At 36.9% G+C, this 13063-nt stretch overlaps 1 protein-coding gene across 6 annotated transcripts in view; it reads left to right on the top strand.

Moving 5' to 3' along the window:
* Nucleotides 1–13063, top strand: part of ERC1 (ELKS/RAB6-interacting/CAST family member 1) — a 536554-nt gene that overhangs the window by 81514 nt on the left and 441977 nt on the right. For all 6 annotated transcript variants that reach the window (XM_006891318.1, XM_006891319.1, XM_006891317.1 and 3 more), the window contains exon 2: nt 10682–11098. In XM_006891318.1, the coding sequence (XP_006891380.1) occupies nt 10682–11098 (417 nt within the window). The remainder of the gene's footprint in view (nt 1–10681; nt 11099–13063) is intronic.

Below are 13063 nucleotides of genomic sequence, written 5' to 3'. Positions count from 1 at the left end.
CCCTCTATGAGGTGGATTGATTCAGTGACTGGGGTAATTGGGATGGGTTTGTCAAGAGACAGTGCGATTGGCCCAGGACAGAGCAGAGTTTAGGGTTGTTGTACATAGGGTCGCTATGAGTCGCAAGTGACTCGATGGCACATAACAACAACAAACAACAAATACCTATCAGTGGATGAAAGGCTAAAGAACAGTGGTTCAGTCATACAGTGGAGTATCATCACTAAAAAGGATAAAATTAGTAAAATACCATGTAACATGAATTTAGAACAAATTATGTTGAGTGATATAAGTCAGTCAAAAGAAGACAATTATGGTATAAGACTATTGTTATAAAAAGCCAAAAAAAGTTTTACACACAGAATCATTCTTTGATGATTAACAAGATGATAATGGAGGGAGGGGCGAGTAAAAATTTTAAATGGGTAAGTTGAATGAATGAAAAGGCAGTATACAGTAAGAGGGTAGTCAATCATTGAAGTTAATTGGTCATTTATAATTGTCAACTTTCACTTAAGTATTTAAAAATTATTCCCTTTTTTATAGGACAAATCCCCTAAAATATGTATTTAATATTCTGATAAAGAGTATCTGTTATATTTTATATTTTGGCCAGTTTGGTTTTGAGAGAATGATTTGCATTGACTTGTTAATAATTGGTTGTTAATAATAGTAATTGATGGAGTTATTTTTTAAGGCAGAGACATGACTTTTCCAAATTCTTGAATTCAGTCTGTTGTCCTCTTGTCCTTTACTGTCAACATAGTTTCTCAAAATTTGTTTCTGCCGATCTTTTCTTTTTATATATGGCCTGAGAAGGAATGATAAATGTTCCAGTCCTAGAAAATTTATAGACATCAGAGAGAAATGAATAAATTACAGACCATTCTGGTAAGTGCAACACAGAGCAGAGTGTGAAAGAGCCAGAGGAGCCCAAAACTTGACGTAAGAGGCTTTAGAAAGAATTATTATAAGCTCTTTAACATAATTAATAAAGTTTACTAAATGTATACACAGATTTCTGAGATAAATTGATGGTAATTTATCATTTGTAATTGGTACTGGAGTTCTTTTCTATTGTCTTTATCTTAAATGGTGCATTGCTTCTCTTTGGCTGTAGTGTGTGAAATCATGACATTTTCATATTTTTTTGATACTCTGTTTAATTGAAATTACTGTAAACTACATAGTTCCATCATTTTAGAAATCAAGGGAAATTGAATAACATATCTTTTGCTTGAAGATGATAGTCTATTTCGTTGAATTATTACTTTAAAGAGATTCTGAAATTTATGTAAAATTATGAAATTTATGTGAAGGGTTGTTATGATCCATCCTCTTTGTTTCATTATCACTAGAACTGTGACTTATTTTCCTAATAAAAGTCACAGTACTTATTGTATATTTAAGAGTTTTTGTTATTGTTATGAGTAATATCATAATACCTTTTCGTTGAGATGAGGCTCAATATAAATATAGTACAACTTTTGTAGTAGATTTTAGACAGCTAGTTTTCTAGCCTTTCCAGATTAAGCTAAGTGAGTACATAGAAGGAGACTAGTGCCTCTTAGGATAAAATGTGTGATGTGAGAAGTGTGATACCTGTTTGGAAAGTATCATGAGCAGACTTCACAAATAGACATTTTCCTGATACAAAACTTGGATCTTTCTACTAAATTCAGTCTGCCTGTTTTTGGTTGATCATCATTAATGTGGCAATAAACTTATTTTCTCTTGTGTTTAAATATGTTCATGAAAGAGTAGCCTGGCTTCTAGCCTACTTCTTTCTTCCCCTAGGGAAGTTGGCAGGCATTCTTTTAGTAAAAAGAGCAGCTTGAATGTAGCCTAAGGAAGAAATATTGGTTCATATTTCATTGGAGAAAAATAGCTTTGTAGCCATCTAGATTAACAGGAACATTATTGGTTTGGTTGTATACCATAGTAAAATGAAAGCTGGCAGAGCAGAAGAAATACACATTATTAATTGTGTTTTTTTTCTTTGCTAAAATAGTGTTGTATACTTGGTATAGTCATAGATTCTAAGTATCTGTGAGATTATTAACTGTAGTCAATATCTGTTACTCTTCAGTTGGACAAGTTGGTAATAGCTGAGTCTAGAAATCTATTTCTTTGTTGAATTTAACTTTGGAGATTTCTCCTTGGGATACAATCAAAGAGTGTATGGTTGGGTGGTTTTTTGTTTGGGTGTTTTGTTTTTTTAAAAAAGAAAAAAATCTACAATTAGTTATAGATTTCACAAAATTTGCATTTTGATAATCTTTTAAGTGGAGGATCTTGAACTCCAGCCAACTATAGAGAATCTTTAAAGGCAAGGCTGATAATAATTAAATGCATTTAATAAGGAATTTGATAGGGAAATCTAGTGGTTTAGTGGTAAGGAACTGTGCTGCCAACCCAAAGTGATTCGAATCCACCAGCTGCTCCAAAGGAGAAAGATGGTAATCTCCTATCTTGTGATTTCTGAATATCTGATGTCTGAATTGTGATATTTGAATATCCCCTTGAGGTCACGGGAACATAGAGCAGCGATAATAAAGTACTCAGTAATAGTACATTTATCTTGATAAGAAAGTCATGTATGTTAGTAGTTTGAAGATTTACGTACACTTTATAGTTTTTGGTTTCAGTATTATATATGTAAAGTAAAAAGATTTTTTTAAAAAAAAATACAAAACACCAAACTCTCCAAAATAACAGCACCTAATAATCGTGTTAAAAAAAAAGTCACCATTGTTAGATTAATTTGAATTCACTATGACACATAGCGACCTTGTGAACAACAGGCTTGCACCCTGCCCTGTTCTGTGTCGCCCTCATGATCTCAGATATGCTTTTGCCCATTGCCAGCAAGTCACTGGGTTAGTTGATCTTGTTGGGGATTCTCATCCACCATAAGCATTAAGGATCTTTACAGACTTATAAACAATATTTAGAACATGCATAGCAGACAAAAAGGTATTTTCCACATTTAAAAATGGATTAGAAAAATGTTAAGCATTCTGATAAAATGGGAACGAACAGGAACAAATGAATAACAAAAGAGGAAATATACAGTACCAGTAAAGATGGGAATAGCTATACAGTCTCACTTGTATGCAAAGAAATACAAAAGAAAATAAAAATGACATCTCACCTTCACACATTAGGTGAAGATTAAAAAAGAAAGAAAACATTATTTAATTTGTAAGAATATGGGAACGTGTCTAATCCCAAACATTGTTAGGACTTCATCTTACTTGGATCCCCAATCAATATACTTGATACCAGCAGTCAGGTGATCAGGAGACATAAGCTCTGGAAAAATCTGCAATCAGGGGCCTCTCCAAATTATTGAGAGCAATGATGTGAATTTAAAGACTAAAGTACACCTGACTGAAGCCCTGGTCTTTTCAATCACTTGCCCTGCATCTGAGAGCTGGAAAATGAATAAGGATGACAGAAGAATAATTGATGCCTTTAAACTGGGTGTTAGAGAAGAGTACTACCAAAAGAACAAAAGGATATGTCTTGGAGAAGGTGCAGTGAGAATGTTCCTTGGAGAAAAGATGATAAAGTTTTGTCTCACGTATGTGGGGCATGTTTCAAGAAGAGATTCATTGGAGAAGGGCATTAAGCTTGGGAAGGTGGAGGGATGGTGAGAGAAAGGAAGACCCTCAACTGGGTGGATTGACACAATGACTAACAATAGGCCAAGTGAGTCAGAAGTTGTGAAGATGGCACAAGATAGGAAAGGGTTCAGACCTGTTGTTCATATGATCACTGTGAGTCCTAATGAACTTGACTGCCCCTAACAACAGCAACAACATTGTTTGTTAAAAGCTTAGACTTATATACCATTGTAGTGATGATTTATAATATCTAGCAAAATTCTAATTCTGCATGCCTTCTGATCTAGCTATCAAATCTCTGGGAATTTATTCCCATGAAAATACCATGTATGTAAAGATGTACACGTGAGGGTGTCATTTACAAAAATGAAAACCAACCTGTTTTTCATTTAAACCAAAATCTCAAACCAGAGCAATTGTATCTATTCTGACTCATGGAGATCCTGTGAGTTGCAGGATGAAACTGTTGTCCATAGAATTTTCAGGACTATGACTTTTCAAAAGCAAATTACAAAGACACATCCCACCATGCCTCTTCCCGCCCCTCTCCGTACATAACCCTGGGTAGATTCAAATTGCTAGTTCAAATTTCAGTCAGTAGTTTACTATATAACTGTATTATTCAGGCAATCAGTTTATCAGTCATTATGTATAAATTATTACATATTCATGAAGTGAAATTCTGTCATAAAAATGGTTTTAATTTCTTTTTTTAATAACTAGTACATTCATAAGGTTTTAAATTCAAGAGGGTGTTTATGGAGGAAGGAGAAAGTGATGCTAATGCCTGTGAATGATGAAAATGTTCTAGAATTCCATAGTGATGCACATTTGTGAATTCTTGAGTTGCACTATTTAAATAAAGGCACTGGCAAAAATTAGGGAGCCTAGAGTTGGTGGGATTGGTGGGATACCAACTGAAATGTTTCAAATGACAGATACAGTCCTGGATGTGCACAGCAGTCTGTGCCAAGAAATTTGTAGGACACCTGATTGGCCAACTGACTGGAAGAGATCCATGTATATTCCGATTCCCAAGAAAGGTGATCCAGCAGAATATGGAAATTATTGAACACTATCGTAAATATCACATGTAAGCCAAATGTTGCTGAGGATCATTCAAAAACGACCAGAACAGTATATAGACAGAGAACTGCCAGACATTCAAGCTGGATTTGAAAGGGGCCATGGCACCAGGGTTATCATTGCTAATGAGGTTTCTCCTGAAGAAGGACATCATGCTTCGGAAGGTGGAGGGATGGTGATGGAGAGGAAGACTTTCAACCAGGTGAATTGACATAATGACTGTAGCAATGGGCCTGAGTGTGTCAGAGATTGTGAGGATGACACAGGATAGGACAAGCTTCTGTTGTTCATAGGGTCACTATGAGCTGTACTCGATTCAGTGGCACCTAACCTCAACAACTCTTAAAATGTGTGAACTATGTGGTATGTGAATTTATGATGTAACCTGTGAGGAATTGAACTTGGAATTTTCTTATTTTTCTACGTCTCATAAGTTTCCTTTTATTTAAAAGAGAGCAGTATTAACTACTTCTCTTTCAGTTTCAGTGGAAAATGTTTGAGTTTTCCTTCTCTGTCAGGGGTGTGTGTGTATGTTCTAGCTTTTGCAGGTTTAGAGTGTATCTGAATAAAGTTGTTAATGAAGTATTTGAGAATAAAACATAGTAAAAACGTCTTTGTATAAACTTGTCCCTCAACCATTCTAGTTTTTCTTTTTTACAAAAAGAAGTAATAATTTCTATTATAAATTTTCATTGTATTTTTATTTTCTATACATACATTTTGTTGTTATGTGCCTTCAAGTCACCTGCGACTCATAGCAACCCTATGCACAACAGTTCTAAACTCTTCTCTATCCTGTGTCAATCTTACTGTCTTTGACACACCTATCATTACCCCAGTCACTGAATCATTCCTTCTCATCAAGGGTCTTCCTCTCCTATGCTGTCCCTTAACCCTCCCAAGCATGATGTCCCTCTCCAAAGACTGATCCCTCCTTGCGGCTTGTCCAAAATATGTCAGACAAAGCTTCAGAATCCTTGATTCTAAGGAGCAGCTTGGCTTCACCCTCTCCAAGTTGAACTTGTTTGTTCTCCTAATAGTCCATAGTATATTCATTATTCTTCTCCAGCACCACAGCTCAAAGGCATCAATTCTCCTTCTGCCATCCATAGTCATTGTCCAGCTTTCTGATATTTAGCAAGTAATTGCAAAGACCGTGGTCTGGATCAGGCACACATTAGTCTCCAGACTGATTTTGTTACTCTTTAGTACTTTGGAGAGGTCTCTGACAGCAGTCTTTCCCAATGCAATTCTCTTAATTTCCTGTCTGTTGGTACCAAGATTTTTGATTGGAGAGTCAATCAAACTGAAGCTGTGAACAATCTCAATCTCTTCCCTAACTATCATGATGCTGAAGGAAGAAGTTCAAGCTGCTCTGAAAGAATTGGCAAAATCAAGGCCCCAGGAATTGATGGTGTACCAATTGACGTATTTCAACAAACAGACTCAGCCCTGGACGTGCTCACCAACTTGTGCCAAGAAATCTGGACGACAACCACCTGGCCAACTGACTGGAAGAGATCTATATTTGTTGCCATTCCAAAGAAAGGTGATCTGACAGAGTATGGAAATTATCGAACAGTATCATTGATATCACATGCAAGCTGAAGATTATCCAAAAATGACTGGAACAGCACATCAAAGGAGAACTGCCTGAAGTGCAGGTTGAGTTTAGAAAAGGCCGTGATACTAGGGATATTATAGCTAACGTCAGCCAGTTGGATCTTGGCTGAAAGCAGAGAGTACTAGAGGAATGCCTATCTGTGTTTCATTGACTATGCAAATCCTTTTGACTGTCTAGATCACAACAAAGTGTGGCTGACTCTGAGAAGAATGGGAATCCTAGAACACTTACTGGTGCTAATGTGAAAGCTATACTTGGACCAGGAGACAGTTGTCAGAACTGAGCAAGGAAATACTGCATGGTTCAAAATTGGGAAGGGTGTATGCCAGGGATGTGTCTTATCTCCATGCCTTTTGAACCTATATGCAGAACAGATTATCCGGGATGCTGGGCTCTATGAGGAGAAATGTGGCTTCATCAACAATCTGCTTTATGCAGACAACACAACCCTGCTTGCTACTGAGGAGGACCTGAAGCACTTTCTGCAGAAGGTCAAAGACTGCAGCCTTCAATATAGATTGAAGCTCAACATCAAGAAAACAAAGATTTTCGCCATACATATGTATGTACATACATACATACATACATACATACATACATATTCGTTTCCTCTTGTACAGTTTACAAACTCTGAAAATCCAGAGTATAAAGAAAACATGTAACATGATTATTTAGAGATTTATATATTCTCATTCTTTCTTTCTCTTCAGATACTTTTAAAAATTAGAAATGGGATAATCCAGTGCTTTTTCACATTTAAAAACAATATATGATGACCAAAGTTTTGGTCAGTAAATAGAAATCTGCAATGTTATTTATTTTATTGTTGACAATATATGGAGCAGAATATAAGTAATTTCACAATGTCTACATGTGCCATTCAGTGACACTGGTTATATTTTCAAGTTATATAACCAATCTTAGGGAGCTCTGGTGGCCTAGTGGCAAGAAGCTGCACTACAATCCTGAAGGCATATAGTTTGAGGATACCAGCAGCTCCATGGGAGAAAGATGGGCAGTCTCCTGTGCGATTAACTGCTTCTGAAAACCTGCTGGAGGATCAGCTATGGTTCAGTTCTGATTCGACAGTACACCACCACCACCACCACACACCAATCTTACTTTTCTGATCTGTTAATCTCTCATTTACATGAACTCATTGGTCCTTAAATATCCTGTGTAAAATTTCATGTGACTTTTGTCAGTTTGATCTCATATAGTTAGACCTTTCAAAGGAGTATAATGCTAAAGGTGGATAATTTTAACTAGTTATGCTAAATGGTTGATTTTTTTAATAAGAAAAAAATTAAGGTTTAAATAATATCTCAGGGACATAGTTACAGGGATTCATCCAGCCTCCATGGCTTCAAGAAGTCTGGAGTGTATGAGATTTTGAAATTCTGTTCTGTATGTTGCTTCTTTTGATCAAAATTCTTCACCGTAATGGTGGTGAGGATGATTATGTGCTGTTAGTCAGAACCAACTCATAACTGACCCTCTAGTAGATTTTTGGAGACTGTGAATCATGTGGCTGGAGAAAAATTCAGTTTTACTCTCACAGCAAAAGAGGAAACTAATGACCATTTCTTTTTTCTTCTTCCTATTGTGAATCTTCTCCATCTCTTGTACCTTAAATGCCCACTCGTGAGCTTTTACTATCCAGGCACTGTGCAGAAAATTAGTGGGTAGAACACAAACTCAGTTAACTGGTATGTCCCATGACACTGTGGTCCTGAATCTCAAGATATCACATGAGATGTTCAGTAGTATATAAGTGACATCAGGAGCTTTTCTTTTATGTTCTCTTTCTCTTTGCCATTGTTGTAAACATAACACAACTTTTGCCAGTTAATCCTTTTGCAGATATGTAACTATTGATAGCAGTTGCATCAATCATGGGGAAAATATTTTCTTAACAAGATTTTCCAGCCACAATAAAATAAAATTCAATCCATAAGCAAGAAACCTTCATACTTCTCTTCCACCCCCGGTGGTGGTGGTGGTGGTGGTGTTAAGTGCAGTAGAGTGGTAGACGACCCATAGCGACCCTATGAATGAAAGTCTTGAACATAAAACTTTCTTTAATTGATATTCATAGTTTCTAGAGGCAAGCTTTTTGGAAGTGGATGCCACTCCTGCTTCCAAGCTTGTTTTATTTGGAAAAAAAAAACAGGCCCAAAGCCTTTTTAAATTCAAGGCCAAATCCAATCAGCTCACACCCTGTTGTGAGCAAAAGCCACAACCTAGTCTCAACCCCAAACCAGAAAACACACCTTCACAGAATCTGGCCGTTCCACTCAGGTAGTCACTGAAAAACTTTGATGACATTATTTTACAATATTTTTCATTTTGTGATTGATTTATTATGAAGGCTCTAAGCATAATGTCTTCATCCTTCAAGACCATATTATTTTAAAAGTTTATGTCTCTCACTGGTCAAGCACCATTTTTCTGTTATAGGTGCAGATCACATTCTGTTTACCCACTTTATTCATTGATGAATATTTGGGTTCTGTCTGCCCTTTGGATGTTGTGAATAGTACTGTAATTAACATTGTGTGCCAATATCCGTTTGAGTCTGCATTCAAGCCTTGACCGTACGTCGTATTGTGCAGTTGCTGACTGATATGGTTGTTTTGTTTTTCTTTTTTTTTAAGTACACTCTTATTTTCAATTGATCAATGGTGTTAATTATGCAGACATTTCTTACTTACTTTACCTATCATCTGTTAATGTATATGATTGTAGTTCTTTTCACAGCATATTTCTTTGTACACTTTTGAGATAAAAGGTTGTGCAGGCTACTAACTTTTAAAAACAATGTAACTTTTAAAAACCCGTATTAGAAACAACTCTGATATATTAACTGTGGAAAGATAATGCAGGCATCTCATTTTAAATACAAGGAATCAGAAACCTAGGATTATGTAGTCATTGTAGGAGCTGGGACTAAAACTGATGAATGCTCTGCTTGGATTTAGTATCCTCTTTATCTTGGCGCACTGACAAGTCTTATTTAGAATGCAAAGATTGGTCTGCTGTTTCTTCGTTCTAAAAATAAGATTATCAATGTGGCATCCTTTTGGAATTCTTTGTGTAATATGTTCCAATTTGCTCATGTATTTATAAGATTAAACTGTGGTGATGTAGTCTATTAGAGCAAGTCTAGACTTGCTTTGCTCAACCAAAGGCTACATTTTCCCTGTGGCCCCAGTCCGACAGGTACTCCTTGAGAGAAAAGATGAGCATTCTCTTTGTGTGTGATTTATAGCCTTGGAAACCTGCTGAAGGGTCAGCTATGTTGGAACTGACTCAAACAGCAATGAGTGAGAGAGATTCAGATTAAAGGTTCTTACACCTTCATTAGGGAGATAGGCGTAGGATAAGCCCTCGTAAGCAGTTTAACTTGTATTAGCACCTCCATTTAACTGCTTACTCAAGTTACTATCTTCCCTTGTATAAAAAGTTCTCGAATTCTCTGTCACTCTTATAACTTGAAGGCAAGCTATTTCCTTTAATAGTCCTATTTTCTGCGGGTTGAGAGGATTGCTTTGGTTTGAACACTAGTGCTATCCTTGAGTGACCTTACTCAAGTGCACACTGTATGTATTCTATTCCACCACCACTGAGTCAATTTCAGCTCTTACAATACCTTGTAGTAGAGAGTATAACTGTCCCATAGGGTTTCTGAGGCTGTACAGGTATCCAGAAGCAGATGGCCTCAGCTTGCTCTGTCAGAGCATCTAGGGGGATCAGTCCTCTGACCTTTTTGGCACGCAACTAAGTTCTTTAACTGCTACATCACCAGGACTCTTTACTCTATGCTACTAATTAATATTATATGTTAAATGCTAGTATCTAATAGGGATTGATTAAGGAATATTGAATCAGTAATATTTAAGGATTACAAGACGTGAAAATAATTTGGTGGTTTCATAATCTTTTATACTTTTTGGTGAGATTGTTAAATGAATATGTTCTCATTCCTGTAGCTTTCCCCTGTGTTCTCTTTCTTTTCAATTTTGATTATTATATGTGTTGATTTTGGATGGCTGTTTTATCACTTCTTCAACAGTGTGAGAAGCTCTGAAATTAATGGATTCATCCATTCTGCTTCCAGTTGTAAGTTGAACATAAGTTGAATTATTGACATTTAACAGATTATCTCATCTTTCTTTCAAAGCATATGTAGAATATTGTGAATCTTAATTTGCTGAATGCAGGGTTCTGAGAACTTGAATGACTCCTTTCTGACTCCCTCCAGTAGTTTAAAGAATGTGCACCTACTTTTGCCACTTGAGAAGTAATGCTGACCTGGCTCTTTCTTTTGTTCTCGTTGTAGCACATGCAGATGACAATCCAGGCTCTCCAGGATGAGCTGAGGATCCAGAGGGACCTGAACCAGCTGTTTCAGCAAGATAGCAGCAGTAGGACTGGTGAACCTTGTGTAGCAGAGCTGACGGAGGAGAACTTCCAGAGGCTACACGCTGAGCACGAACGGCAGGCCAAGGAACTGTTTCTTCTTCGAAAGACCCTGGAGGAAATGGAGCTGCGTATCGAGACTCAGAAGCAAACCCTAAATGCTCGGGATGAATCTATCAAGAAGCTTCTTGAGATGTTGCAGAGCAAAGGACTTTCCGCCAAGGCAACCGAGGAAGATCATGAAAGAACAAGACGACTGGCAGAGGCAGAGATGCATGTCCACCACTTAGAAAGCCTTTTGGAACAGAAGGAAAAGGAGAACAATATGTTGAGAGAGGTAAGTGATCACCTTTTAAATGGCCGTAACTTACCATTTTCTTTTCCTTCCCTGATTACTCAGCTTCTTGACGTAGATAGTTTTATGCGCTCTGTTGTATTAATGGAAGGGATTGTCTTTCTTTATATTTAGTGTCTTTCTGATTTCTATTCTAAATTGTTTTTTTTTACTTTTATTATTATGCTGTCTGGTAGATATCTTGACCTGATCAGTTTCTGAATCTTTCTTTTTTCTTCCTGATTTCTATAGAGTTGTTCGTTGCTAGAGAAACATAAAATTTTCCTGGTTTGTTAATAATGTTTAGATTTGTTCATGGAAGTGCATCTAGCAAAACCAGATTTGAATAAATGTGCTCAATTTTAAAAAGTGAATAGACAGTAGGTAATTATCTTAGTTTAGATGTACATGTGAAGTCCTTGAGAGCAGTAATGGATAGATGCTCTGTGGTTTCCTGGAAACTGTTGCTGTGCTGTAAAAGATACCTAATAAAAATCATTTATGTCTGTGGAGGCACAGCCAGAGAGGAGGACATAGAGACACTGTGATTTACTTTTTAGAGAGGAAACCTGGACTTTAGCTGACTACTCTGATGATTTTACAACATTTCACTTTGTAGGTAATACTTCAGTTTGAGAAAGGATAAAATAGATTTATAGCTATGATTACTTTACAATATTCAGTCAGAGACTTCCCATACATTTTACATGTACAAAAGGGGGAAATTCCCAACACTGTGCTAGTATAAGTCTTAATAAACATTTCCTGGGGACTGTAGTCCTGGGTACATTAAGGTAAATGGGTGTTTTGGTCCATCAAGATCATGTTATACATTACTTTGGTGTGTTGTGATTGGGGTCTTCAAAGTGTGTAAGCAACCGTCTAAGATACAGCTATTAGTTTCTCCCTGTGTGGAAAAAAAGGGCAGAAAAACAAAGAGGAAGCACTTAGTCCAGAGGACTGATGGACCATGCAAACCTCGATTTCCACAATCCTCAGCCCAGAAGAACCAGATGGTATCTGCTTGTCACCACTAACCTCTGTAAAGGGGCCAACAGAGGGGGGGAAATGGAGAGCAAAACTTGAAAACATAACAAAAACCAGCTTGACTGATCCCATAGAGGCTGGTGGAACCCCACGAATATGACTCTTAGTCACCTTTTATATATACCTGGATCAGACCTCATCCCTGTTGGATAATCAGCCAAATAACATATAGGCCTAGAAGGTGACCAATAGTAAAAAAGCATTCACTCCTTAGAATAACCAACCATAATAAAGTCATAAGAACACTGTTTGCCCAAGGTAAATCCCAGATTGTGTAGAGAACAAACAAATCTGTATTGAAGGAAGTGTAGCCAGGATGCTTCCTAGAGGCAAGGATGCTAAAACTTTACTTCCCATTCTTTGGACATATTATCAGGAAGTGCCAGTTATGGAAAAAAGACATCATGCTGGGACAACATGACCCTCAATGGAGATGGATTGACACAGTAACTGCAACAGTGAAGGCAGTGCAGGATAGGGCAAAATTTTATCTGTTGTTCATAGGATTGCTATGTATTGGAGTCCACTTGAGCATCTCAACAAACAACAAAATCTAAGTATATTCAGTCAAATTTAAATATAAATACTTGTATTCTTAGAACTGATCTACAACTAGGTTCATGTAATACCCCCCAAATTATGAGACTATACTATTTCATAAAACCACCTGCCAACTACATGTTGTAGGCACATGCCAACTTTCTTTCACTTGACTTTAAAGACCTTATATTTTAATAAGATAGCTCAGCTTGTTGTTATTAGGTGCTGTAGTGTCCCTGTGAACAAAAGACCTGAACCCTGCCCTGTCCTGTGCCATCATCTCTGATGTCCTTGAGCCTGTTGTATGCACACTATGTCAATCTATATTGTTGAAGGTCTTCTTCTCTTTCATTGACCCTTCACCTTTCTAACCATGATAAC

Source organism: Elephantulus edwardii, unplaced genomic scaffold (genome assembly GCF_000299155.1).
Source record: "Elephantulus edwardii isolate Elephantulus edwardi_28Jun2011 unplaced genomic scaffold, EleEdw1.0 scaffold00096, whole genome shotgun sequence".
Lineage (NCBI taxonomy): Eukaryota > Metazoa > Chordata > Mammalia > Macroscelidea > Macroscelididae > Elephantulus > Elephantulus edwardii.
Note: the sequence above shows the minus strand (reverse complement) of the source record. Positions and strands in the feature narration are given on the sequence as shown.